The 27,421-nt window shown below is 56.9% G+C and overlaps 1 protein-coding gene across 1 annotated transcript in view; it reads left to right on the top strand.

The window, feature by feature from the left end:
* The first annotated feature begins 10,704 nt into the window (after positions 1 to 10,704).
* LOC134154652 (transmembrane protein 209-like) overlaps positions 10,705 to 27,421 on the top strand; it is a 63,837-nt gene continuing 47,120 nt past the window's right edge. Inside the window, exons 1-2 of the mRNA XM_062601331.1 lie at positions 10,705 to 10,771; positions 14,592 to 14,697. Of these exons, the coding sequence (XP_062457315.1) occupies positions 10,705 to 10,771; positions 14,592 to 14,697 (173 nt within the window). The remainder of the gene's footprint in view (positions 10,772 to 14,591; positions 14,698 to 27,421) is intronic.

Genomic DNA, 27,421 nt, shown 5'->3' with positions numbered 1-27,421 from the left:
AATCGGCAGGTACAATCTTTTCGGATGTCCCCGAGGAGGCAACGTGGTCCTCTGTTGTGTAGCAGCCTCTCTATCCTTCAGAAAAACTCCGGTATTTATGATTACTTGTGGTAGGCGGGAGTCCCGGCACCTGGGGCCAGCAAGTGCAGGGAGTCTAGCCCAACTCCACCCCGGTTGCATAACCAGGCTATGATACTGCGCACGCGTGCAGACTTATTTCGGGGGCCACATTTGGCTTTGGGGGTCGCTATTTCACTACTCTTCAGCTTCTGACCTTCATGTTGACTGCTTCTCATGGTGATTCTGTAGCTGGAAGCCACCGAATCTACATGTAACCAACCACTGTTCTTTCTCACAGATTCCCAAGACCTTGTCAGTTACTTATTTGTATCCCGCTTAACACAGCAGTATTGTTCAGGCACTGAAAAGTTACAACACTAGACTATTCCCACCAAGTATCAGGTAGTACAGATACAAAAAGTTACAACACGGACCATTCCCATCAAGTGTCAGGTAGCAGGGATACAGTCGCAGTGACCTGCATGCATGCTCTGCCTACATCTGGGCTCTGAGGGTGGGGAGAGGGTTCTGCAGAACTCTGTGATGTCGTCCACCTGCTAAGGGCTTTGTGTGTAAATGCTTGATGCCTTTCTCCTTCTTTGACACTGGGTGCCCAGCAACAACCTATTGCCCACCCCTGAACACAGAGTCTTTGGGGCCACGGAGCAGTCTTGTGTAGTTGGCAGGACAGCAGGTAATGGTGTGTTTCAGAGCCTGTCCTGGCAGATGACCCTGCTGCTCTCCTCACTGCCTGGAGAGAGTCTCCCTTGGGCTCCTGGAGCTCTCCTTCAGGCATGACGTGCAGCCCCAGGTGTTTTGATGGGAGGTGATGCTCTGATGTGGCCCCAGTCAGTGGAAGCCCTGTGATTCTGCTGCAGAATTGCCTTCTGCTGCAGGAGCAGGTGTGAAGCTGGTGAGGGCCAGGTGGGGACCCTACTCTCCCTGTGCTCATATCACCTCTCCGCGGTGTGTATTTGCAGGCCGGTGCCAGTCACCTCAGAGTGCTCTGCACAGAGTGCAGCAGCGGGCAGGAAGAAGGAACGGAGAGAAGCCCGAGCACTAGTGCATGTCCTCTGAGCGAGGACCATCAGAGGTCTGGAGTGGTAAGTGCTCCTCATTGAGACCCTTCATGTGCCAGCCTGCTCTCTGCCCAGGCCTTGTGCTACGGGTGCTGGCTGTACAAGAGGCCTGCTGGGCCCTGGAAGGCTTTGCGCAGGGCTTTGTTTTCAGAGATGCCAGCTGTGCTCTACTTCTGCAATGTATCTGCCTCTCCAGCGCTCTCTGTGAGCAACCCAACAAAGCCTCTGGGGCTCTCTGCTTGGTGGCTGTGGAACTGCAGGGCGTTTCCACGCTAGAAGATGGAGAGTTTCTCTTCAGCTGTGTGATGAGTAAGATCTTTGGTGTGAACAAGCAAGGGATGTTCAGCCTTGCTGGGCTTCCCTTCAGGGCAGAAGGGTGCTGACAGGAAGGCTCACAGGAAGAGTTAGGGAACAGGCCTTTCCCTTGCGGGAAAAGAGACCGGCTCTGGCCCCCACTGCGCACCCCTGTCCTCCCTAGCAGGACGGCCTTGGCCTTTCTGCCGCAGGAGGGCACAGCCTGTTCCTTTCTGCCTCCTTCTCCAGGGGGAAGAAGAGCCATGGGCGGAGACAGGGACAAGCAGGAGAAAGAGCAGCAGCAGTGGCAGTGTCAGCGGCAGACCCGGTGGCAACAGAAGACAGAGCAGCAGTGGTAGGGGCAGTGGCAGCATCAGTGGCAGCCACAGTGCCGGCAGCAGCCCCACTGGCAGTCGCAGTGGGAGCCCCAGTGGCAGACACAGCGGCAGCCCCACCGGGAGCCCCAGTGGCACTGGGAAACCCACTGTCAGACAGAGCGACAGCCCCAGTGTCAGCAGCAGCCTCACTGGCAGTGGCAGTGGAAGCTCCAGCTGCAGGCACAGCGGCAGCTCCAGTGCCAGTGTCAGACAGAGCGGCAGCGGCAGTGGAAGCTCCAGTGGCGGGGACAGCAGCAGATCCACTGGCGGTGGCAGCAGCAGTGGAAGCCCCGGTGGCGGGCACAGCGGCAGCCCCAGGGGCAGGCGCAGTCGAAGACCACATGTCAGACAGAGGGGAAGCGGCAGTGGGAGCCCCGGGGGCAGCGGCGGTGGCCACAGCAGCAGCCACAATGGCGGCAGCGGCGGCAGCAGCAGCAGCAGCAGCAGCTCTGCTTGTGAGCCGCGCGAGCACCCAGGAAGTTCTTGTGTGCTGAATTAAACCAGCTGCCCCAGGCCGGGTGGCTCTTGGCGGGGTGTGCGGCGCGCTCGCCCGCCTGCAGCGCGGCAGCTCTGGGGAGGCCTGAGGAGCGGAGCGGAGCAGCCGGGGCTCGGGGCCAGGAAGGCTCCTCCTCACAGCGGCTGCTCCCGCGAGGCGCCAGGGAGGGGGCGGGGCTCGGCGGCCGCGCTGCCTGCTGGGATTGCAGTTCCCGGCGCGGGGCGGCAGCGGCATCGCTGGGCCTGGGGGAGGGAGGGGGCGCGGGGAGGGGCCCAGGCGTCCGAGCCGGCGCTCGGGTAACGGGGGGCGGGGGGAAGGGGGGGTACTCGGACACCTGGGCCCCTGGCGTGGGAAGGGATGGGGACTTCCTGGGCACGTGGAAGGAGGGGCCCAGACGCCTGGGCCCCTGGGGTAGGGGGAGGCAATGGGGTGTCCGGATGCCTGGGCCCTGGAGTCAGGGCGGGGCAGAGGGATGCCCGTACGCCTGGGCCGCTCGCGTAGTGGGCAGAAGAGAGGTGCCCGGACACCTGGGCCCCTCGGGTAGAGGCGGGCAGAAGAATGCCCAGATGCCTGGGCCCCTGGGGTGCAGGGGGGCAGAGGGGTGCCTGGACCCCTGGGGTGGGGGGGAGCAGGGGGGATGTTGCCCCAGTGGTCCCCATTGCGCTGCATATGTGTGTGCGTGGGGCTGCCGTGTGTGTGTCTTTGCCTGTGAAAGGCCCAGCTGTGTCGTTGGCATGTGCGTGTCGGCGTGTTTGTGGGGCAGCCATGTTGACGTGTGCATGGTTGCTGCAGAACAAACCAAGGGTGATGAGCTCAATTGAACGTATTTGCCATGACACTGTCTGAAATTAGCTTAAAACTCCAATGCAGTGAGTTCCCAGCAAGACATACAGGTTGAACCAGGTGATGGGATGTCTCCTCCCTGTCAGAGGTGCTCATCGTACATCATCCATAGCTCCAGCATTTCCCATGGCCAGTTCACACTGCGCAGCTGTGGTGGTCTCTGATAGGGCTGTAATTAGCTGTGCTGTCACTTGATGGCACTGGCTCAGTGGAGATGGGAGCAGCCATGAGAAAGGGTCACCAGCAAGGCTGGGAGGTGGCCTGGGAGTCCTAGTCCCCTAAGGGAAGGAGCCTCCTTTGGAAAGGTGTCTGCTCTGTCCTTCCCTTCTGCAGCACCCCATTGACCATGCAAGATTGGAGCTCCCTCCCATTGCTTCCCCTCTCATTTCTTTTCTGTTTTGCTGTCCCACAGGCTTTAGGGGCAGAGAACAAATCCCCAAAGAATCTGTTCAAATGTTGGCAGTGACAGGTGAGACTTTTGGGGGCAAAATGCCTCAAAACCAGGGGCAGGGGCTCAAACACCCACTCTAAAACACAGCATTGGCCCCGGCACAGCCCCAGTTTGAATTAGACCTTCACACGAGCCTCTGCTTTCGGCTAGATGCTGCCATCACCCACTAACAACAGAGAGGACTGGGTGCTCCGTGGTGCCGTTCATTTCCTCCTTGGGTCGTGCTAGCTCAGGCAAACCCCTCTCTGAAGTGGCTGCTGCTCCATGACCTGTGAAGCAGCTGAAAGAGCACCAGTGTGTCCACAGATGACTAACCCTTTGCTTCTGGCCTCCCCAGGGGAACACTTTGTTGATAGGCACCGAGTGGAGCTGGCTGAACGCGTTGTAGAAGTGAAAGGTGTCCTGGACCTCCTGCTCGGGGACATTCTGGACTTTGAGCAATACCAAAGAATTCTGGCGGAGAAACCATCCCACACCATGATGCGTGAGCTGTTCAGGCTGATGCCGAGCTGGACTTCCTGGTTCAAGGATCGCCTGTACGAGGCCCTGAAGAAAAAGCCCCCACGCCTCGTTGAAGTCCTTGAGAAGTAATTTGCCGAGGCACTGACTGCTCTGTGATACAGAGGAGTTCTTCCATGGAGAAGCAAAGTTCCTCTAGGCAGCTCACAAGTGACTTCACAAATGGCAGCATCACCAAATCACTGAATCAATGCATTGCTGAAGTTGGAAAGCATCCCTGGAGATCATCTGCCTCCACCCTCTTTTCTTTTATACCTGGAGGTATACCTGGAGCATGCTGACTGAGACCGTGTCCAGTTGGGTTTTGAGCAGCAACAAGGATGGAGACTCACAGTCCTGCTGAGCAACTTGGTCCAGTCTTCCATCGCTCTTGCAGCAGAAAATCTTTTCTTACATTTCAATGGAATTTCTTGTATTTCTACATGTGCCTGTTGCCTCCCATCCTGCCACTGGCTGTCACAGAAGAATCTGTCTCTGTCTTCTTTATGCCATGTCCCCATCAGGTACTTCTGTACATTCAAATTGCCCTGAGCCTTCTCCCCTTACACACTGAACAGGCCCAGCTATCTCTGTCTCTCCTCATACAGGAGATGCTCCAGGCCCTTAGTCTTCTTTGTGGTTGGACTCACTCCAGTAGGTCCATGTTTCTCTTGTGCTGGTGGACCAAGCTCTCCAGGTGCGGCCTCACCAGTGCTGAGCAGAGGGGAAGGATCACCTGCCTCCACCTGCTGGCAATGCTCTTCCTGATGCAGCCCAGGATACCATGGCTGCTCTTTGCCACCAGAGCACATTGCTGGTTCATGGTCAGCTTGGTGCCCACCACAGCCCCCAGGTCCTTCTCTGAAAATCTCCTTTCCAGCACAGCCAGGTATCAGCACCCCTCCCTGGTTACGCACCAAGTCCCTGCTTCATCAGGACATTGTTGAAGAAGCAATGGGAGACAGCGTGGAGCCCTCCTGGAGGCAGCTGCACAACACCTGCTGCTCTCCCCTCCGGCACTGAGCTTGCCAACACCCCTGCTGCCTCCCCAGGCTGGTTGCTCCCTCCCAGGCACTAACAGCAGCTTTGTGGCCACTGGTGGCCTCTCAGGTCTTGAGGCACAAGTGAGCTCACTAGCAGAAGCAGCAGCAAGGTTCCTCCTCCTGGCTTCCAGGTGGGTGGGGCTGGAATCACCTCCCTGTCAGCACTGACACCATTTTCCTGCTGCGAGGCTCCCGGGTGCAAGGCACAAGTGCCCTCACACTCAGCATCAAAGCCTTGTGCCTGCCAGTGGCCATGCTGGGCTGCACTGGAGGGTTTTCCAGTGCATGAGGACTGAAGTAGGGGTCACAGAACAGATCCAGGAGCAATGTGCTCAGTGCTAAGAGAACGCTGAAAATGCTACATGTCTGTAGCAGGAAGAGAATGGAAGGGAGCAGAGGGACTGCTGTGGCTAAAAGGCAGCACCTGACTTGAGCAAGACCACACGTGTGCTTCCATACAAAATACTTAGGCAGCTCCATCAAGCTGCAGAAGAAAGGTTAGCCAGTTGGTTACTCGCACGAGAAGGGACATGGACTTTACGGTGCCAGACATGCTCCGTATCCCTGCAGGCTTGTTAGAGGGAAGTGCCATGTGCCTGGCAGTTTTTGAAACCCCTTGGAGTTTAGGTTCAGCCTGCGGCAAGGATTTCTCACAGCCAGACCACTTAGTGGGAAACCATTACCGTGCTGTGTAAAGCAAATATTTTTCACCAGCATTGCATTGTATTTTGTGCCGGTCACATCCTTTCTGCTCAGAATATCACAATGCCTCTGTATTGCCCTGGAAAGTGGCATTTGCTGCAGATCCTTCAGTAGATGCGTGGAGGCCAACACATGTACTTCCAACTTCACCTGCACCTGGGAGAGGGGGAAAAAAAAACCCCAGTGTTAGTTTTTCAGCACACGTAGCCCAAAGCGTTTGTGGAAATAAATAGTACATGGGACTGGAGAGTGCAAAAATGTAGAGAGAGGTAAAGCCCTCAGAGGAACTCAAAATGAAAGGGGCCCACACAGAGGAAGACATTTGATTTTTTGTGTTTGATTATCACTCAACGGGCTCTTGAAAGAGAGTGAAGGAAATTCCACTGGATATCCTCGTCAAAGGGATGGGGCCGAACTCTTTTCACTAGTGCCATGCAACAGGACAAGAGGCAACGGGCACAAACAGAACCAGCGGAAGCTCCGCCTCAATATGAGGAGGAATTTCTTTCCTGTGAGAGTGACCGAGCACTGGGAGAGGTTTCCCAGAGACATTGTAGAGTCTCCTCCTCTGGAGAGATTCAGACCCTGCCCGGATGCAACCCTGTCTAACATGGTCGAGGTGACCCTGCCTGAGCAGGGAGGTAGGACTAGATGATCCCCTGAGGTCCCTTCCAACCTTACCCATTCTGTGATTCTGTGATATGCACCACACGTTTTCAGAAAACCCACCGACCATATCTACTTACACCACTGCCCAACCTGGACTCCTGCAGGTTGGACTCCTGTCTCCAAGCATCCCATTTTCCTTCACAGCTCAGAAAGGCAGTTTTATGGAGGACAAATCTTTTAGCCGCTTTCTGCTGAGCCTTCTCGATGGAGATGTATATGCATACACAAACACACACACGGGTACCACTTGCCCTGTCGAAACTTCCTTTTTTCCAGGGAAGCTCCTCTACAGGACTATGTAAACCAACCAAGAAGACCCTCAGTGTCTTCCTGCATCGAGCACAATCAGATAAAGTCTCAGAAGCCAATAAATGACATTGCTGCCAGTCAGCACGGATGACATTCAAAAATGCTAGTGTTAGGCAATAGGTTTGTGGACACGCCAGCAAATGTTGAAAGCTGTAGAGAAACAAATCACAGTGCTGGCTGAGGAAAAGATCCTGGAGCAAAAAGGACCTCTCTGATGATCTCCGTGCTTTGAAATAGGTCCTGTCACAAAGCAGGGACTCCAGAGGAACCAGTTTGCCCTCCTCCTCCGCCCATACCTTTCCTTTGTCAGAGCCTGGGAAGCACACTGCATACACGAGTGGAAGGCCCACATCTCCAGTGGATCTGAGGAGCTTTCCTTCTCTGACAATACCTATGCAGACTCTTCCTGGGCCCTTCTGCGAATGGAGCCATTAGGAGCCACAGTCATCTCAGTGTGGCCGGGGACACTGCCGGGGAGTTCTTGTTTTCTTCTTGAAATTGTATGAGTAAAGAGAAAAGCAAGAACTCAGCCCATCCAGGAGAGCTCCTGCTGAAGGTGGCAGCCCAGCATGCCAAGAGGCCCACTTGCCTTCTGAGGACATACTTGAAGACCAGGCTGAGAAAATTGTGGGCTTTACCTGAGGACTTTGGCTCCCCAGTATGGCTTAAGGCCTTTGTGATGAGGAGTTCCCGCACCCTTTTCCGATCCAAATCATGCTCCCATACGGGCAGCTGACTCTCTGCTGTGACAAACGTGGTCTGGAGGAAAAAGCCAGCCCAAGATGTCTTTCTGCCTTGCTTGCTTCTGGTAGGGATCAATCTTTTCAAACAAACCAAAACCAGAACCTCTCATTCCTCTCCATGTTATAGGCTCCCCAAATAAGAGCTACAGAAGGACCAAAGCACAGGGAATGGCTGGGCAATAAAGTGCCAGAGGGTATTTGCTGCAGGAGGAGTGAGGCCTGTTGGGGAGTAAATGACCACATCTGAACTTTGCATGCACCGGGGCAGGCTGTGAGCTAACAGCTCTTGGTCGGGAATGAGAGGCAAGAGAGAGGTCGCTGAAAGCCGAATCTCCTTGCCCTGCAGAGGTGAGAAGAAGCCCAGCAGAAGTGCTTTGAAGAGGAAGAGAGAAGCCAAGCAAAGAGCCGCATCTGGCCCTGCCACACATTGACGGTGTGCTTTCAGCCCAAGGTGGGGGTGCGCTTCTGGAAGGACCAAGCGGACAAAGGCTTTGTGTCTCCTGCCTCTGGCTGAGGAAGCTCCCAGGCCCCAGGCTGCTGGAAGAAGACCCTGTTGGGGCAATCAGTGCATTTTTGGCTGTTCTGCACCTACTTGCTGCTGTTCCAGCCTGTGCTAGAAAGACTGTGCTGAAGCACCAGCAGCTCTCGGAACACTGACCTCAAGCACTTAGTGAGCTGCAGTTTGCAAGCAGAACCTCCGTGTACTTGCTGCTGCTCCAGCCTTTGCAAGAGAGGCCTAGGCTGGAGTAACATCTTGTTGGAATCAGACTCTCTCCTAAGCCAGAGGTCTGTCTACAGAGAAGGCAGTGCCTGGCCTGGCCCTGGGGCCTGTGGGGCAAAGGCTCTGCGGGCTGGCAGAGGCCATGTGGGGTTTTCTGGGAGGAAAACATCTGCACTGGAGGAGAAGAGAGCTAAATTCCCTAATTCTCCCTCCCACCGCACTTCTGTTCTGCCTTCCTCCCCTTCTCGCACCATGGCTCCACCGCCTGCTGCTTTTCCTGCCAGCACCAAATGCCCTCTCCTGCGTCCATTGCCTGCCTTAGCCAACAGACCCCAGCCCACTTCTGGGGCACTTGGCTGTGCCCCAGAGAGCCCTCCCGGCAGCAGGGCACTGCCTTGGGGCACCCACCTCTTGGCAGGTGCCAAGGAGCAGCTGCCACAAAGGCTCCTGGGGCCAGCAGAGCTGCTGATGCTGCTGCTGCTGTGCGTGGGCAGAGCAGGGGCAAAAGCACTTTGTGAGCTTCCCCACAGACCTGCTGACCCCTCAGCACCCTCCCCAGTCTCCAGCTCTTCTCCAGCCTTGGCACCTCCTTTTCCCTTCCCCCAAAACAACAGCGTGGAACAGAAAGCCAACACTGGGGAAACCTCCTTCCCTGTGGAGTGGTCCCTGCCTTGACTTTCCTCCGGGCAAGCTCCTGGGGCTGAGCAGCAGCTCTGAGCAGCCTTGCCCCACACAGCCTCTGATCTGGGACAGCAAGATCCTGCCCTTCTGTGGGCTGCTACTTCCCACCATGGCTTCTCCACGCAGCGCTGCAGGCAGTTGCCCAGGCGGGCTGAGTGCTGACCAAGGCAGGTGGCAGAGGCATGGCCCTGGGCACCCTGACCTCCCAGGACACTGCTCTCAGGCACAGCCCTGGGCACACCTGGCTGCACGCACGCCCTGCTCGCACAGCCCTACACCCTCCCCGGCAGAAGGGAGCCATGCCGCCCTGTCCCTCGGACACTGTGGCAGCAAGTCCCTGCCCTAAAGCACCAGCTGCTCCACCGAGAGAGCTCTCTGGAAAGATGGCCTCAACCATCACCTGCGCGAGGTCTCCAGGACACCGCGAGCAGCTCAGCAGCACTGCCCTGCAGCCAGAGACTTCCCACTGGAAGGGCTCTGCCCATTTCTGCCAGAAGGAGCTCTCAGCTGCTGCCTCCCTCCTGAGCGTCCGGAGCTTCCCTCCGTTTTGTCTCAGCTCAGCTCAGCACGGGCAGGCAGTGCCCTCAGCACTGTGGCTCCTGGCAGAGGAGCTGCTCCTGCACCCAGCAGGGAAGTCATTTCCCCAGGCTTCGGGGAGTGAGTGAGCTGAGTCAGCCTGGGCCCCTCATTTCTTTGGGGAGAAGCCCTCCAGGTGGTGGGGCAGACACCTCCATCACATGCACGCCACTAACCCCCAGGACGGTTGTGGGATTCATCCTGCTTAAGCTGCCGTGTGCCCAAAAGAGGTGCACAGAAGTGTGCGAGCTCCTTGTCCCCCCTCCCATTTCCAGTCCAAGGTGGTGGAAGGTGGGAGTCAGCTGCTGCCGTGGAAACACTGGGTGACACGGGAGGTGCCAGAGGTGATCCAGGGCATGCGCAAGTGCCTGCGAGCTCTCCCTGGGCAATGTGGAGAGACACAGACCCGTGTGTGGCATCATCTGGGGGCTCTGGGGGACATTCCCAGAGGCAGGATGCACCAGCTGCCCACGCCTGGCAGGAAGAAACTTCTCCTTCGGCACTGAGCCAGGGCTTTGCTGCCTGCCAAGGCCTTGCTGGAGGTTTCCCTGCCATCGGTCCGTTCTCAGCACTTCCTTGCACTGGGGGCAGCAGAAGCCGCAGCCTGTGCTGTGTCGCCATGGGTGGAGGCTGGTGCAGTGCCCCACTGCCCCCCTCCCCTCGCAGCCAGGTTTCCCGCATGGGGCCATGGCTGGGCTGAGTGCAGCCGCAGCGCCCAGCCCAGCCGGTCCCCCGGTGGGGTTATCCCTGCCCCAGGACCTCCCCAGTGCGGGGGTCACGGCAGCCCCACAAGTGCCCCGTGCAGCCCCTCCCCACTGCAGGGCCAGCACTGGCCGGGGGCCCCGGGGGTCCCGGTCCCCTCTGTGACATGGGCTGGCGTCACAGGGGACATCCCTGCTGGGTCACAGCCACCACTGCCCTCTCCCGCCCGCCCACGCACCCTCCCCACTCGTCCCGCACAGCCCGCCGCAGCGCAGGCGCTGGGGCTGCTCTGGGCACCACTGTGCTGCCAGGAGCTGACGAGCCCCAGCGGGAGCCGGCGACGGGAGCCCGGGGCAGCGCGGGGCTGCGCTGAAGGGCGCAGCAGGAGCAGCCGAGCGGCCAGGAAGCCTTTGCAGGGACCCTCCCACTGCGCGGCCAAGCCAGAGCGCCCGGCACGGACATGGAGCTCCGGGACGCTGGCCGCGCCACGCAGCGTGAGCAGCGGGTGCCCGTCATTCCCCCGCGGGGTAAGGCCTTCGCGACCTCCTTGCCCAGGATTGCTGTCGAGAGGCTGAGCACCAAGATGGGCTGTAGATGCCCAGGGGCTGTGGGGAGCCTGGGCAGGCTGGGGGTGCCCCAAGGGTCCTCCGCTGATGGTGCCTTGTGGTGCAGGGGGCATGACGTGTCTTTGCCTTGCTTTGCAGTGGCCGTGCCCATCTGGGAGGGTGTCTCCAACTACATCCAGGAGAAGCTGGTGCTGAACAAGGTGGATGTGCCATCCTCTCCCTCCCCTCCCATACCCATGCTGGCAGCAGCACTGACCCCTCAGGGCCATGGGCCACAATAGTCCTGCCCCTCCTCTCCAAGCAGAAGCAACCTCCCTGCAGAAGCATGCTGCAAATGACAGCTGTGCCCCAGACCGACTTCTCCCAAAAGGGAGGTGCCCAATGTGCAGTGCAGCTGCGGTTGCTGGAAGGGTGGGAGGCTTTCTGGGCCCTCTCTGGAGATCCTGGCAGAGTGCAAGGCCAGAAAGGGAGCCGTTCTGGGAAAGCCTTTTCTTCGTGTGCTGGAGGGGCGGCAACGTTGCCTTTGGAGGCTGAGGAGGAGGGGGAGGAAACTATGGGGAATGGCCTTCTCAGGGAGTTCTCCAGGGCTTCCGCCAAGCTTTCCAGAAGGCTCTGTCTTGCCCCTTTGCATGCCAGCCATGGGCAGGGCACCTAGCACCGTGGCCATGCTTGGAGAACAACTCTCTCTTTGTCTGTCTCCCATGCTTCTAAGGCTTCTCTCTACTTCTCTGGCTGCAGGATGTGAGAATTATTCCCCTTGGCACCTTCAGTGTTGCTACAAAACAAGTCGTTGCTGGCAAGAAAAGTCCTCTGACTGTTCAGAGACCCGCATTTCGCCTCTCAAGCAACCTTGTGGATCTTCATGGCCTCAGCCATGAGGAGGCCTCTGTTGCTGGTAAGAAGGCAGACTGAAACCTCGGCTTCCCCTGGGGACATCGCGGGGCTGTGGCTCTTTGCTGTTTCCCAGGGGCTGTTAGAAATTGAGACTTGCTGCCCCGGGTGCTGAGCAGAGCTTCAGGGTGTTTTGATTGTCACAACATTATAATGCAGAATCCAACGAGAGTCTCTCGGTGTGTCTCTCTCTTGCACTGGCTCGAACGCGTGGCTCCATAGTGGGGCTTTTGTGGCTGCTGCTTCCAGTGCCGTGTAGTTGCCACTGTTGTTCCCCGTTGATGCCACAGCAGCCGTCTGCTCAAAAGGACAAGTCCTTCCTATTGCTTCCTAACACCGATGGATTAAGAGGCAGCGTGGAAGGCTGTTGTGCAGCCCATGTGTTTTCCTCCTCCTTTGGAGCCAGCGTGACATGGCACAGCTAAGGCTCGTCAAAGCTGGCATGGCCTGAGTGCCGGCACCATTCCTCTGTGCACTGCCTTCTGCCGGCAGCTGGCCCCCTTGCTGCTCTGCTTGGCCTGCCCTCCTGCCTCCCGCTCCCAGGAGATGGTCAGGGCTCGCTCTTGGTGTCTGTGCAGGGAAGGAAGCCCTGCGGTAGCCTTGTCCGAGGAGGCTGCAGAGTGCTTTGAATTTGGGCCAGGGAGGGCTGACAGGAGCCTCCTGTGGGGGCTTTTGTGGGGGTTAAAGCAGAGAGCTCTGCAGCTCCGTGCTGCCGCAAGACCTTCAGGCGCCCAGCACTGTGTGGGAGCCTGCTGAAGGGCTCCGTCCGTGACTGTGCTGCTCTTTGCTTGTTGCCTAGGGCGCAGGAAAGCTGAGACCCTGAAGTATCCTCACGTAGCCGTGGCCATCTCCGTGCCTTGGAAAACAGTGGCGGCCTGCGTGGAGGAGACCGTGTACCTTCTGTCTTGCTGCCTGGCCAATGGGAAGAACGTGGCCCTTCTTTTCAAGGGCATTGGCGTGCTTCTCATTGAAGGCAAAGAGGTGACAATGTGGTTTTACAGAGGCTTTCTGTGCAGGCTGAATGCCTCCCCACAGCTGCTCAAAGCTCTTCTGGATGTAAGTCTGCCTTTTTCCACAGCTCTCCTTCTCACCCCTTTGCAAGCCTGGCCAAGTCCAAAGCAACCGCTTTCCCCCCACTGCTGGGTCCTGGGAGTTCTTTCCTGCTAGGCTTCCTCCAGAAGTCTTCCAGAAAGTCAGCCTTTCCTTGGGGTCTTTGTGTTAGGATCCCATTTGTCTCCAGGCCTCCTCTGGCCATGTTTGGGATTGTGGGGCAGTGCGTCCAACAGCTGCTCCTCAAGTTGCAGAAGACTCTCGGGGTTTGTCACAGACAAAGTCATTGCAAGCCAGGGCCTTTGCCCAGGTCTCCAGTGCAGCCGTGTCATTCAGCCTGGGCTTTCTGGTGCAGAAGACCTCTGCTTGCCTCCCTTGACTTCTCCACTAGGCAACAACTGCTCTCCTGCATCAGCCTCTTGGCTCTTGCCCTTGACAGAAGCCTGCCAGTGTTTCTGGCCATCTGCCTGTATTATTCCGCACCTGCTGGTCTGTAGAATGGAGGTGGGGGTGGCTGTGAGCAAGAGCGAGGGGTGTTTCCCTCTTTCTGAGTGGCAGCTTCTTCTCTGATTAGTGGAAACATGGTCTGCCCTTGTGGGCAGCAAGGTCCTTTTCTTCGTAGCATCTCACCCATGTCTCTGCCCTTTGCAGATGCCAGAGATGAGGCATTCAGTTCTCGCAAGCACCCAAACAGCGGCTTCCCTGATCCATTCTGGCTCTCTCATTGTCTTTCCAACGTGAGTACTTTGGTTTGCTCCTTTCCACCTGAGTTCCGGGCTCACCCAAAGAGCAGCTCCTCACTGCAGGTTTGGTCGAGGTGTGTTGCCAGAGCTAGTGAAGGCTGCTCAGAATGTGCTTGCAGAGCAAGTCTTCCGAGGAGTTGGATCCCCGTGTGCTGCAGCCATGCCCTGGCTTTGTTTGGGCTCTGTGTGGGGGTTCTGCTGAGCTCTGTGCTGGCTCCCACCTTGTGAAGGCCTTTGTTCCACTAGGGGCCCAGGAATGGAGGCTGTTCTTTGCAGATGCTCTGCCCTGAGCTTGGGAGGGATTGCAAGGGCTGTGGAGGTCTAGATTAGAATTTCCTAAGAGGGTGGAAAGCTGGAGGAAAGGGGCCTTGTCTGATGTGCCTGCACAGGAGCCTGCTCAGGAGCTGTCAGACAGGCTGCAGTGTTGACCTGGAGGGTTTGCTTTGGAAAGCTGAGAAGGAGCTCTCTCCCCAGGGGTAGAGGGAAGGCCTGGAGCAGTGTGAGGAGGAAGCTTGTGGGCCTGCAGGCAGGCATGCTGGGTCCCTGCACTTCCTGAGGGAGTCCTGCAGGAGATGAGACCTGTCCTGCATATTCCCCCTTTGGGAAAGGCTGCTCTTCCTAGCAGCTGGGCCATGTGTCTGTGTGCCCAGAATTCACAGAAGCAGCAAAGGAAATGCGGGGCCCTTCCTTGCGAGTGGTGTCTTTCTGGTTTACAGGTATGTGCTTGAGAGTGCCCCTCCAAGACCGTCTGTGGGAGCTGTGAAGCCCACGTGGGAAGAGGAGAAGGGACTAGATGTTGCCAGCAGCAAGGAAGGTAATGGAGTGGCTGATGCCTGGCTGGGCTTTGCACCTTCTCTTTTGTTGGTCCTTGGCAGGGCATTGGAGCCAAGGCTGCAGCACCGTGGCTCGCCTAGCATGAGGCACTAGAGGCAAGGCAGCTCAGCCCTGATGGGGAGTCGACAATCTGCTCACTTGTGCCAAGACTTCCTTCCACCTTCAAAGCAATTTGTTCTGCCCTTGCCTTCTGTGTTTCTCCTACACATTCCCAAAGCACAGCCTTTGGCTTGACTGTGTGTTTTCTTCCCTTCTGATTGCAGAGCATGTATCTGGCCAGCGCCTCCTCCAGCGAGAGAGGCAGCCTGAATCCAAAGTGGTGGCTACCAATGTGGAGGAAGGCACGGTGGAGGAAGAGCCTCGAGGCAGGTGAGACACTTGGGGGAATGGCGGAGGGTGACCCTGTAGCCTTGTGTGTCTTGGAGGGTGATGTTTCCCTTGGACACAAGGTCCTGAGGAGCTCTGAATGCCTTTTAAGCTCTGCCACGAGGACTAGGCCTCCGTTGCTGGTTGGGCAGACAAGAGCAAGTGCCTGGCAGAGCCTGCTCTTGGCTTTCTGCCCCCGCTGCCTCTGCTTCCAGCTTCCAGACCTTTGGGCAACTCAATGTAATTGGTCCTTTGGGAAGAGGAGGGCCTTTTCCCCTAGCCCATAGATGAAAGTAAGGAGAATGCTGCTCATCTGTGGAGAGCAGGGCTGGGTGTCTCAGGGCAATTTTGGAGGCTGAGGAAGAGTCTGCATGCCCTTGTCAGGCCTTGTGAGGAGCTAAGTGGAAAAGCTCAACTGGTGCGAGGTGCAAGAGGGGTGTGCAGGGAATGCTGCTGGAGGGGAGGATGCCTTGGGTGAATATCTCCCCAAAGCTGTGGGGTTTCCCCTTGGGCAATGCCCTTCCTTTGACTGCCAGCAGCAAGGAGGAAGGAGGGTCATTTCCAGGCAGCAGTCAGGGGTGGCGAGCAGCAGGCTCGAGAGGGTGTGGCCATGGCTCAGGCAGCCCTTAGAGGCAAGGACGAGTTGTTTGGGCACTTTGAAGAGGATGGGAAGGAGGGACATGAGTGCCTGAAGACGGAAGGACTGCAAGGGACAGAGCAGTTATTCCCGGTTCCCTTTCTGAAGCTTCCAAGAAAGCTTGTCCTTGGGGGCCACACAGCAGAGGCTACTGGAGTGCTCAGGACAGTGGGTAATGGTGTGTGCTGGAGCCTGTCCTTGGAGCTGACCCTGCTGCTCTCCTTGGTGCCTGGAGAAAAAGTCCTACTGTGGGCACCCAGAGCTTTCCCTCGGGCACGCTGTGCAGCCCTGGGTGTTTGGGTGGTGGAGAGTCTCTGTGTCACACTTCCCCACGGTGTGTATTTGCAGCATGCTGCCAGCAATTCAGCCTAGCTCTGCAAAGGAGGATTTAGTGGGCTGGAGGAAGCAGCTGCCAGAGGCCAGAGCGGGAGCTGGCGGGCCTGAGATTGGCTATCAGAATTCAAGAGAGGTAGGTGCTTCTGATGGAGGTCCTTCTTTTGCCAGCTTGCTTTCTGCCAAAGCATCGTGGTGTGGGCGCTGGCTGGACAAGAGCCCTTCCCATGGGTTCCTCTGGGCCCTGCGTGACTGTCCCCGGGCTTTGCTGTCAAAGGCGCTGCTTGTGCTCCACTTCTGCAGTGCATCTCTCATGACTCCTTCACTCTCCATTAACGTCTCCCAGCAGAGCCTCTGGGGCCCTCGCTCTAGTGGCCGTGGAACTGCTGGGCCTTTCTGCTATAGCAGATGGAGAGATTCTGTTCAGCGGTGTGATTATTCAGATGCTTGGTTCAAACAGGAAAGGGATGTTCAGCCTTGCTGGGCTTCCCTTCAGGGTAAAAGAGCACTGACAGGGAAGGGTCAGAGCAGAGGCTGAGAAAGAACCTTCCCTTCTGGGAAAACAGAGCTGCCGTAACCCCCACTGCCCTCTCTCATCCTCCCTAGCAGGACTGCCCTGCACATTGCCCTAGAGTTTAGTGAGCTGCCTTCCCCTGCACTTGCCTGCCTTGACTTCCCAATGCTCTGCTGGATTAGCCTCTTTGTGCTTGCCCTGGACATAATCCTGCCAGAGCTTTTAGACTTTTGCCTATATTCTCCTACAGCTGGTCTTGTGTAGAATGGAGGGGCTGCTGTGAGCCACAATGATGGGTATTTCAGAGTTTCTGAGAGGCAGCTTCTTCTTTTCTGAGTAGTGGAAACTTTAGCTGCCTTTGCCAGCAGCAAGATTCTTTCCTTGGCAGCATCTCACCGGTGTTTCTCACCTTTGCAGATGCTGGAGATGAGGGACTCAGTCCTCAAAGCCAGCCAGAGGAGTGAGACTGAGGCCCCTTGTGCTCTTCCAAGTATTTTTCCAACGTGAGTACTTTGCCTTGCTTCTTTTCCCCTGACTGACAAAGGCAGCAGCCTCTCAGCACAGGTGTGATAGGGCTGCAGTGCCAGGGCTGGGGGAGGCTGCTCTGAAAGTGCTTTGGGAGCAAGACTTCCCAGCGGCTGCATCCCAGTGGCCTGCACGCATGCTCTGCCTTCATACAGGGTCTGTTGGAGGCCCTAAGCCAAGATTTATGCTGTCTCCCACCACGCAAGAGCTTTATTCTGGACTGCCTTGATGCCTTTCTCTGTCTTTGTCACTGGGTGCCCAGCAGCAATCCATTGCCCATCCCGGAACACAGAGTCCTTGGGGCCACGGGGCAGTGACTAATGTAGTCGGCAGCACAGCGCGTAATGCTGTGCCTGGGAGCCTGTCCTGCCAGATGACCCTGCTGCTCGCCTCCCTGCATGGAGAGAAAATTTCACTGTGGTTATGTCCAGAGCTCTCCTTCAGGCATGACGTGCAGCCCTGGGTGTTTTGTTAGGGGGTGATCCCCGTTCCTGTGGATGTGACCCCAGTCAGTGGGACCCACGTGCTTCTGCTACAGAACTGCCTTCTGCGGTAGAAGCAGGTGCCCAACTTGTCAGGCTGAAATGGGGACCCTACTGACCCTGTGCTCATGCCACCTCCCCGCGGTGTGTATTTGCAGTCCACCCCTAGGCACCCCAGAGTGCTCTGCCCAGAAGGCAGTGCCAGGCAGGAGGAAGCCATCATCAGAAGGTGGAGCACCTACTGAGTGGCCTGGGAATGAAGTGGACGAGAATGCCAGAGCGGTAAGTGTCACTGCTGGGGGCCCTTCTTTTCCAGCGTGCTTCCTGCAAAAGCCTTGTGCTATGGGCGCTGGCTCACAAGAGCCCTTCCCATGGGTTCACTGAGCCCTGCCCGACATCGCCCAGTCCTGCCTTCAAAGGCATCGGTGGTGAATGTAGTTTTGGAATGCACACAGTGTTGCACCTTGCTCTCTGTGAACACACCAGCAGAGCCTCTGTGGCCCTCCTGCTGGTGGCACTGGAAGTGCTGGGCCTTTCTGTGATAGAAAGTAAAGAGCTTCTGCTCAGCTCTGTGATAATTCAGATGCTTGTTTCAAGCAGGAAAGGGATGTTCAGCCTTTCTGGGCTTCCCTTCAGGGAAAAAGGGTGCTGACAGGAAGGCTCCCGGGAAGGCTCAGAGCAGAGGCTGGGGAAGAACCTTCCCTACTGGAGAAGCTTCTGAGCTGGCTTCCCCTGCGCTTGCCTCCCTTGATGTCTCCGTTCTGTCCTGGATCAGCCTTTTGGCTCTTCCCTTGACAAAAGCCTGCCAGAACATTTAGCTCTTTGCCCATATTCCCCTGCAGCTGCTCTTGTGTGGAATGGAGGGGCTGCTGTGAGCAAGAGCAAAGGGTCAACGGCTGTTTCTGCAATTCTGAGAGGCAGCTTCTTCTCTGAAGCATGGAAACATGGGCTGCCCTTGCCAGCAGCAAGATCCTTTCCTTGGCAGCATCTCACCTCTCTTTCTCACCTTTGCAGATGAAAATACACAGGGATTCAATCCTGACAGCCACTAAAGCAGCTCCGATTGTGTCCCCTGCACCTCTTCCAAACATGTTCCTAAGGTGAGTACTTTCCCTTCCTTCTTTCCCCTCTCCCTGACAAAGGCAGCAGCCTCTCCACACAGGTTTGTTAGGGCTGCATTGCCAGGGCTGGGGCAGGCTGCTCTGAAAGTGCTTTGGGAGCAAAAATTCCAAGCGGCTGGGTCCCAGTGACCTGCATGCATGCTCTGCCTTCATCTGGGCTCTGTGGGTGGGGAGAGGGTTCTGCAGAGCTCTGTGCTGCCTCCCACTATGCAGGAGCTTAATGCTTGACTGTCTTGATGCCTTTGTCCTTCTTCAACACTGGGTGCCCAGCAACAACCTATTGCCCATCCCTGAACACAGAGTGTTCAGGTCTTATGTAGCTGACAGGACATCAGGTAATGCTGTGCCTTGGAGCCTGTCCTGGCAGATGACCCTGCTGCTCTCCTCACTGCCTGGAGAGAGTCTCCCTTGGGCTCCTGGAGCTCTCCTTCAGGCATGACGTGCAGCCCCAGGTGTTTTGGTGGGAGGTGGTGCTCTGATGTGGCCGCAGTCAGTGGGAGCCCTGTGCTTCTGCTGCAGAATTGCCTTCTGCTGCAGGAGCAGGTGTGAAGCTGGTGAGGGCCAGGTGGGGACCCTACTCTCCCTGTGCTCATATCACCTCTCCGCGGTGTGTATTTGCAGGCCAGTGCCAGTCACCTTAGAGTGCTTTGCACAGAGTGCAGCAGCAGCGGGCAGGAAGAAGGAACGGAGAGAAGCCCGAGCACTAGCTGCATGTCCTCTGAGCGAGGGCCGTCAGAGGTCTGGCGTGGTAAGTGCTCCTCATTGAGTCAGGCCCTTCATGTGCCAGCCTGCTTTTTGCCCAGGCCTTGTGCTATGGGCGCTGGCTGTACAAGAGCCCTTCCCATGGGCTCTGCTGAACCTTGCAAGACTTGGCCCGGGGCTTGCCTTCACAGGCACCGCTTGTGCTCCAGGTTTGCAATATAGCTCTTGCTGCTGCGCCCTCCTTGAACACACCAGCAGAGGCACCGGGGTCCCAGTTTTGGTTGCCTCTGAACTGCAGAGCCTTTCTGCGATAGAAAATTCAGTTTCTGCTCAGTTGTGTGATTATTGAGATGCTGGGTGCAAATGAGAACGGGATGTTCAGTGTGACTGGTCTTTCCTTCAGGGCAGTAGGGTGTTTGCAGGAAGGCGCATGGGAAGGGTCAGAGCAGAGGCTGAGAAATAATTTTCCCTTCTGGGAAAAGAGACCTGCTGCAGCCCCCACTGTACCCTCCTGTCCTCCCTAGCAGGACTGCCATGCACATTGCCCTTAATCTTCGTCAGCAGCCCTCCCCTGCGCTGCCCTCCCTCAGTCTCTCCCCTAGGCAAGAACTGCTCTCCTGGATCAGCCTCTTGGCTCTTGCCCTGGACAAAAGCCTGCCAGAGCTTTTCCCCATTTGCCTGTATGTCCAGGGAGCAGCTATTGTGTAGAAGGGAGGGGTTGCAGTGAGCAAGAGAGAAGGTTGTTTCTGCTGTTCTGAGAGGCAGCTTCTTCTCTGAACAGTGCAAACATTGGCTGCCCTTGTGAGCAGCAAGATCCTCTTCTTGGCAGCATCTCACCTGTGTTTCTCCCCTGTGCAGATGCTGGAGATGAGAGACTCGATCCTTGCAGCCACCAAAGCCCTCGATGTCCAGGCCCGTACTCCCCGCCGCCATATGTTTCCAACGTGAGTATATTTGTTGGCTCCCTAGCCTCCAGTTTAGCAAGAGAGCATCTTCTCGGCGCAGGTTTGTTAGGGCTGCAGTGCCAGGGCTGGCGAAGGCTGCTCTGAAAGTGCTTTGGGAGCAAGACTTCCCAGCGACAGCGTCCCTGTGACCTACGGGCATGCTCTGCCTTCATGTGGGCTCTGTGGGGGGCTTTGGCCAACTCTGTGCTGGCTCCCACCACACAAGGGCTTTATTCTGGGCTGCCTTCATGCCTTTCTCCTTCTCTGTTGCTGGGTGCCCAGCAGCAATCCATTGCCCATCCCGGAACACCGAGTCCTTGGGGCCACGGAGCAGTGGCTAATGCAGTTGACAGGACACAGGTAATGGTGTGAGTTGGAGGCTGTCCTTGTAGGGGACCCTGCTGCTCTCCTTGCTGCCTGGAGAGAAAGTCTCGCTGTGGGCACCCGGAGCTCTCCAGCGGGCACATTGTGTAGCTGTGGGTGTTTTGGCGGGAGGTGATTTCCGTGTCTGTGGATGTGATCCCCGTCAGTGGAACCCCCGTGCTGCTGCTGCAGAACTGCCTTCTGCTGCAGAGGCAGGTGCCCCCCTTGGGAGCGCTGCGTGGAGTCCAAACTCCCCAGCTTCCCCGGGCTCATGCCACCTCCCTGGTGCCTATTTGCAGGATGTTTTCCACCACCCCAGAGTGTTTTGCCAAACGGCCGGCCCCAGGCGCCTGGCAACAACCGCCACGCGCTAGAGTGCGAGCTGTGTGGGCTGTGAATGAAAGCGCTCCGAAGGCAAGACAGGTAGGTGCTCCTCCCTGAGCTCCTTTGTCTGCAGAAGCATTCTTCTCTGGGACAAGAGCCCTTCCCATGGGCTCTGCTGAGCCCTGGCTGACTTGGCCCAGGGCTTGCCTTCAAAGGCACTGCTTGGGCTCTAGTTTTGCAATATAGCTCTTGCTGCTGCGCCCTCCTCGAACACTCCAGCAGAGCCCCTGGGGGCCTCTCTTTTTTTCTGGCCATGGTAGTGCTGGGGTTTTCAGTGAGAGACCATGGAGAGTTTCTGCTCAGCTGTGTGATTATTGAGATGCTTGGTGTGAATGAGAAGGGGATGTTCAGCATGGCTGGTCTTCCCTTCAGGGCAATAGGGTGCTGGCAGGAAGGCTCAGGAGAAGGTCACAAAGCCTGGGACATGTTGCGGTGCCCCTTGCTCTTCTGCTGCTGGGGTGGCAGCAGCCGTTGTCCGGCAGGGTGCCCCAGGCCAGGTCAGAGCCAGGGGCCTGGTGATTGCCAAGGTCCTGCAGTCCCTGGATGCTGGCGAGGAGCATGTGGAGAGCAGCGGAGTGGACTTGGAAGTTGGGCACATTGCACAGTGTGGAGTTGTCTTGCAGGTGCAGGAGGGTGCTGAGAATCTGGCTGAAGAAAAGCCCAGTATTCAGAAGATCGTCCAATACCAGCTGGGAGAAGACAAGCAAGTGACCCTGAAGGTCTACTTCTCCTGCCTAGAGGAAGAGGAGGAAGGGCTGGACAGTCAAGAGGGGCCTTGCAAGACAGGGCAGGTATGTGGCAGCTCCAGGAGAAGCCTGGCAGAACTGAGGGGCAGTGAGGCAGCAAGGGGTGCCACTTGTAATCCCGGAGCCACTGTGCTGCCTAGAGCGTGCTGTGACTTTTCCTGACATGGGCTTGATGTGGCTTAAAGCCTGTCACTAAGTCCCTCTCTGCAGCCCCCAGCAAAAGCCCAGCACTGCTGTGGAGCTGAAGGGCTGTTTCTGCAAATGGGAGCAGGGTTGAGGGAGTAGGGGAGGAGAGAAGCAGGAGGGCTCGGAGGCCGAGCGAGAGAGACAAGGTGCAACCCCATTGCCCCGTGAGCAAGCCACAGGGCTGGCCTGGGCTCAGCCTTGCCTTCCAGCCAAGGGGGCAGCTGTTGAGTGCTGAGAATGGCCTCCAACAGTGGCACCTGCAAGATCTGAGCAGCTGAGCGCAAAGGGATGCTTCCAGCGTTGGTGTGCCCCTTTGCAAAGCTCTCCCTGACCGCTGAAGCCAAGACGACACAGGTACCTGCCAGTCCTGGTACCAGCAGCCTCTGCCACGGGCTGATGAGCTGTGTCCAAACAAGCTCCCCTGTCCCATGACGGTGAGGCTGGCAACACCCTCAGAAGCTCCCGCAAACATCCCCGGCCCTCACGAGTCTGCAGTCTTACTGGGCTTTCTGGCAGGGCAGAACACAGCCTGTTCTTTCTGCCTCCTTGTGCAGGGGGAAGAAGAGCCGTGTGCAGAGACACAGGCAAGCAGAAGAAAGAGCAGCAGCAGTGGCAAAGAGCCCAGCAGAGCCAGTTTTAGCAGAAGACGCAGCAGCAGTGGCAGGGGCAGTATCAGCGGCAGTGTCAGCGGGAGACCCAGAGGCAGCGGCAGTGGAAGCCCCACTGCAAAAGAGAACGGCAGCCCCAGTGTCAGTAGCGGGCAGCGTGGCAGTGGCAGCGGGAGCCCCGGTGGCAGGCAGAGCGGCAGCCCCAGTGTCAGCGGCAGGGGCAGTGGAAGCCCCACTGTCAGACCAAGCGGCAGCCCCAGTGCCAGTGCCGGACAGAGTGGCAGTGGCACTGGAAGCCCCACTGTCAGAGACAGCGGCAGCCCCAGTGTCAGCGGCAGGGGCAGTGGAAGCCCCACTGTCAGACCAAGTGGCAGCGGCAGTGGCAGTGCCGGACACATCGGCAGCGGAACTGGAAGCCCCAGTGGCAGACGCAGCAGCAGATCCACTGGCGGTGGCAGCGTCACTGGAAGCCCCAGTGGCGGGCACAGCGGCAGCCCAAGTGCCAGCGGCAAACACAGCGGCAGTGACAGTGGGAGCTGCAATGTTGGACACAGCGAGAAACCCGCTCATAGCAGCAGTGGCAGTGGAAGCTCCAAAGCTGGACACAACGGCAGCCCCACTGGCAGTGGCAGCGGCACACGAAGACCCAGTGTCAGACAGAGCATCAACGGCAGTGGGAGCCCCAGGGGCAGCGGCAGTGGCCACAGCAGCAGCCACAACGGAAGCAGCAGCAGCACTGCTTGTGAGCCACGCGAGCACCCAGGAAGTTCTCTGAAGCTGAATTAAACCAACTGCCCCAAGTCGGGTGGCTCTTGGCTGGGTGTGTGGTGAGCTCGTCCGTTTGCAGCGTGGGAGCTTTGGGGAGGCCTGAAGAGCAGAGCTGAGGAGTCAGGGCTCAGGGGCTGCTGCCAGGGCAGCTCGCCGCCGCGGTCATCCTGTAGCTCTTTGGCTGCAGCTGCGGTGGCTGTGGCCTAGGGGTGTGCTGCGTCTTGTTGGTGCTGGAGAGAGGCGTGGAGAGGGCCGTGCCATGGCCAACGCATGTCCTGGGGGCAGGGGGCCTGTGGGGAGAGGAGGAAAAAGCTGCTGTACGCCTCTGAGGGGAGGAAGTGCTTGAGCCTGGGCCCCCCTTGCTGGGGCCCAGTGCTGGCTGCGTGGTGGGAGGGAACTGCCAGCTCTTGTGTGTGTCTTGGGTGCCCTTGAGTGCTGGGCTTTTGCGGGTGTGAGGGGAAGAAAGCGGGTGCCCCAGGCCAGAAGGCGAAGCGGCCACCCCGGAGGCTTCGTGCCAGCAGAGTCCATGGCCACCTGGGCTGTAGCACCCAGGAACTAGTGGAGTTGCAGAGCCAGAGGGCAGGTAGGAAGGAGGGCAGCAGAGCCCAGAGGCTGGCCTTGAGGCGAGCAGGCTTCCCCTTTTGCAGAGACCTGCTAGGGGGACGACAGGGGAGGCAGCTCAGAAGGGCAAAGGAGCTCAAGAAAGCTGGCAGGCCTTTAAGCTGCTGAAGGAGAGCCTCCTCCAAGTGCCACTCTGCTCCACCTTGACACTCCAGCAAGCCCAAGTCAGGGCAAAGCCTATGGCCCCTCACTAGCAATGGCGATTCTGGAGGACCAGGCTTCATCGTTCCATCTGGTGCGTGCGCATCTGCAAATGCAGGAGCTTTGCTTGAGCGCCTGCTCAGGGAGACTTTCATCAGCACTTCATGAGCACGCAGTCCCCTTCTCTCTGCAGAGTGACAAGCCTCGGTAAGGATCCGCACCTCAGACCAGCTTCTAGCCTCTTTGTCCTCCACACATTTTCCATTACCCCCACAGCAGGAGCTGCGAGAGAAAGCGCCCATCACAGAATCATCGAAGGGTGGAGGTTGGAAGGTGCCTCTGGAGATCATCTCGTCCAGCCCCCCTGCTCAAGCAGGGTCACCTACAGCACACTGCACAGGATCACACCAGGCAGCCTCTGAATGTCTCCAGAGAAGGAAACTCCACTACCTCTCTGGACAACCTGTCCCAATGCTCGGTCACTCTCACCAGAAAGAAGTTTTTCCTCAGAGTCAGGTGGAGCTCCCTGTGTTCTTGTTCGTGTGCGCTGCCTCTTCTCCTAGCACTTGGCACCACAGAAAAGAGCCCGCTCCCATCCTCTTGACACCCTCCCTTGAGGTATTTGTAGACATGGGTAAGATCCCCTCTCAGGCTTCTCTTCTGGAGGCTAAACAAGCGCAGCCCTTACAGCCTTTCCTCCTTAGAGAGATGACCCAGCCTTCTAACCATCTTCATAGCAGTACATCAACTCTGGCAAGTCCCGTGGAGAAGACTGCAGACATCCAAGATGCCTGTGCCCATTTTCTCCACAAACACGGAGGTTCTGCTTGCAGACTGCGGCTCACGCAGTACTTGAGGCCAGGGTTCCGAGAGCTGCAGCCCGCAGTGGGAGAAGAGGCCTTTGCTGTCTTTGGGCTCATTCCTCAGCTCTGTGCTTGCATCCTATTTTCTGCCAGATTCTGCTCTTGCACCTCCCATCCCTGAGGGGAAGACAAATGGAACAAGCCTGCCCTTCAAAGGTAGGACTCTGAGAGACAAAAAGAGGTTGCTCTTGCAAACTAAGCAGCAAGCGGAGGAAGCCAGAGCTCCTGTGCTGGGAAACACGAGGCATTAGACTGATCTCATCCGAAGCTGGCGTCTTTTGATGGCTTTGCCATGGATGCCGAGGGAGTGAAGAGGCTTAGGCCAACAGCTTTGCAGAGCAGGAGCAGAGAGCACTGGCTCCAGTCACATGGTGTTTCAGCACATGCTGGAACAGCAGCAAGTAGGTGCAGAACAGCCAAAAATGCACTGATTGCCCCAACAGGGTCTTCTTCCAGCAGCCTGGGGCCTGGGAGCTTCGTCAGCCAGACGCAGGAGACACAAAGCCTTTGCCTGCTTGGTCCTTTTAGAAGCGCACCCCCACCTTGGGCTGAAAGCACACCGTCAACCTGTGGCAGGGCCAGATGCAGCTCCTTGCTTGGCTTCTCTCTTCCTCTTCAAAGCACTTCTGCTGGGCTTCTTCTCACCTCTGCAGGGCAAGGAGATGCGGCTTTCAGCGACCTCTCTCTTGCCTCTCCTTCTTGACCAAGAGCTGTTAGCTCACAGCCTGCCCCGGTGCATGCAAAGTTCAGATGTGGTCATTTACTCCCCAAGAGGCCTTACTCCTCCTGCAGCAAATACCCTCTGGCACTTTATTGCCCAGCCATTCCCTGTGCTTTGGTCCTTCTGTAGCTCTTATTTGGGGAGCCTATAACATGGAGAGGAATGAGAGGTTCTGGTTTTGGTTTGTTTGAAAAGATTGATCCCTACCAGAAGCAAGCAAGGCAGAAAGACATCTTGGGCTGGCTTTTTCCTCCAGACCTTGTTTGTCACAGCAGAGAGTCAGCTGCCTGTATGGGGCACGTATGGAGCATGATTTGGATCGGAAAAGGGCACGGGAACTCATCACAAAGGCCTTAAGTCATACTGGGGAGCCAAAGTCCTCAGCGAAAGCCCACAATTTCTCAGCCTGGTCTTCAAGTATGTCCTCAGAACGCAAGCGGGCCTCTTGGCATGCTGGGCTGCCACCTTCAGCAGGAGCTCTCCTGGAGGGACTGAGTTCTTGCTTTTCTCTTTACTCATACAATTTCAAGAAGAAAACAAGAACTCCCCACCAGTGTCCCCGGCCACACTGAGATGACTGTGGCTCCTAATGGCTCCATTCGCAGAAGGGCCCAGGAAGAGTCTGCATAGGTATTGTCAGAGAAGGAAAGCTCCTCAGATCCACTGGAGATATGGGCCTTCCACTCGTGTATGCAGTGTGCTTCCCAGGCTCTGACAAAGGAAAGGTATGGGCGGAGGAGGAGGGCAAACTGGTTCCTCTGGAGTCCCTGCTTTGTGACAGGACCTATTTCAAAGCACGGAGATCATCAGAGAGGTCCTTTTTGCTCCAGGATCTTTTCCTCACCCAGCACTGTGATTTGTTTCTCTACAGCTTTCAACACTTGCTGGCGTGTCCACAAACCTATTGCCTAACACTAGCATTTTTGAATGTCATCCTGTGCTGACTGGGAGCAGTGTCATTTATTGGCTTTTGAGACTTTATCTGATTGTGCTCGATGCAGGAAGACAGTGAGGGTCTTCTTGGTTGGTTTACATAGTCCTGTAGAGGAGCTTCCCTGGAAAAAAGGAAGTTTCGACAGGGCAAGTGGTACCCGTGTGTTTGTGTTTGTGTATGCATATACATCTCCATCGAGAAGGCTCAGCAGAAAGCGGCTAAAAGATTTGTCCTCCATAAAACTGCCTTTCTGAGCTGTGAAGGAAGATGGGATGCTTGGAGACAGAGAGACCTGCAGGAGTCCAGGTTGGCCAATGGTGTAAGTAGATATGGTCGGTGGGTTTTCTGAAAACGTGTGGTGCATATCACAGAATCACAGAATGGGTAAGGTTGGAAGGGACCTCAGGAGATCATCTAGTCCAACCTCCCTGCTCAGGCAGGGTCACCTCGACCATGTTAGACAGGGTTGCATCCGGGCAGGGTCTGAATCTCTCCAGAGGAGGAGACTCTACAATGTCTCTGGGAAACCTCTCCCAGTGCTCGGTCACTCTCACAGGAAAGAAATTCCTCCTCATATTGAGGCGGAGCTTCCACTGGTTCAGTTTGTGCCCGTTGCCTCTTGTCCTGTTGCATGGCACTAGTGAAAAGAGTTCGGCCCCATCCCTTTGACGAGGATATCCAGTGGAATTTCCTTCACTCTCTTTCAAGAGCATGTTGAGTGATAATCAAACACAAAAAATCAAATGTCTTCCTCTGTGTGGGCCCCTTTCATTCTGATTTCCTCTGAAGGCTTTACATCTCTCTACATTTTTGCAATCTCCAGTCCCATGTACTATTTATTTCCACAAACGCTTTGGGCTACGTGTGCTGAAATACTAACACTGGATTTTTTTTTCCCCTCTCCCAGGTGCAGGTGAAGTTGGAAGTACATGTGTTGGCCTCCAGAATGAGGGGTCTTCTGAAGGATCTTCAGCAAATGCCACTTTCTAGGGCAATACAGAGCCATTGTGATATTCTGAGCAGAAAGGATGTGACCGGCACAAAATACTATGCAATGCTGGTGAAAAATATTTCCTTTACACAGCACGGTAATGGTTTCCCACTAAATGGTCTGGCTGTGAGAAATCCTTACTG

The sequence above is a fragment of the Rhea pennata genome, unplaced genomic scaffold (assembly GCF_028389875.1).
Source record: "Rhea pennata isolate bPtePen1 unplaced genomic scaffold, bPtePen1.pri scaffold_33, whole genome shotgun sequence".
Lineage (NCBI taxonomy): Eukaryota > Metazoa > Chordata > Aves > Rheiformes > Rheidae > Rhea > Rhea pennata.
Note: the sequence above shows the minus strand (reverse complement) of the source record. Positions and strands in the feature narration are given on the sequence as shown.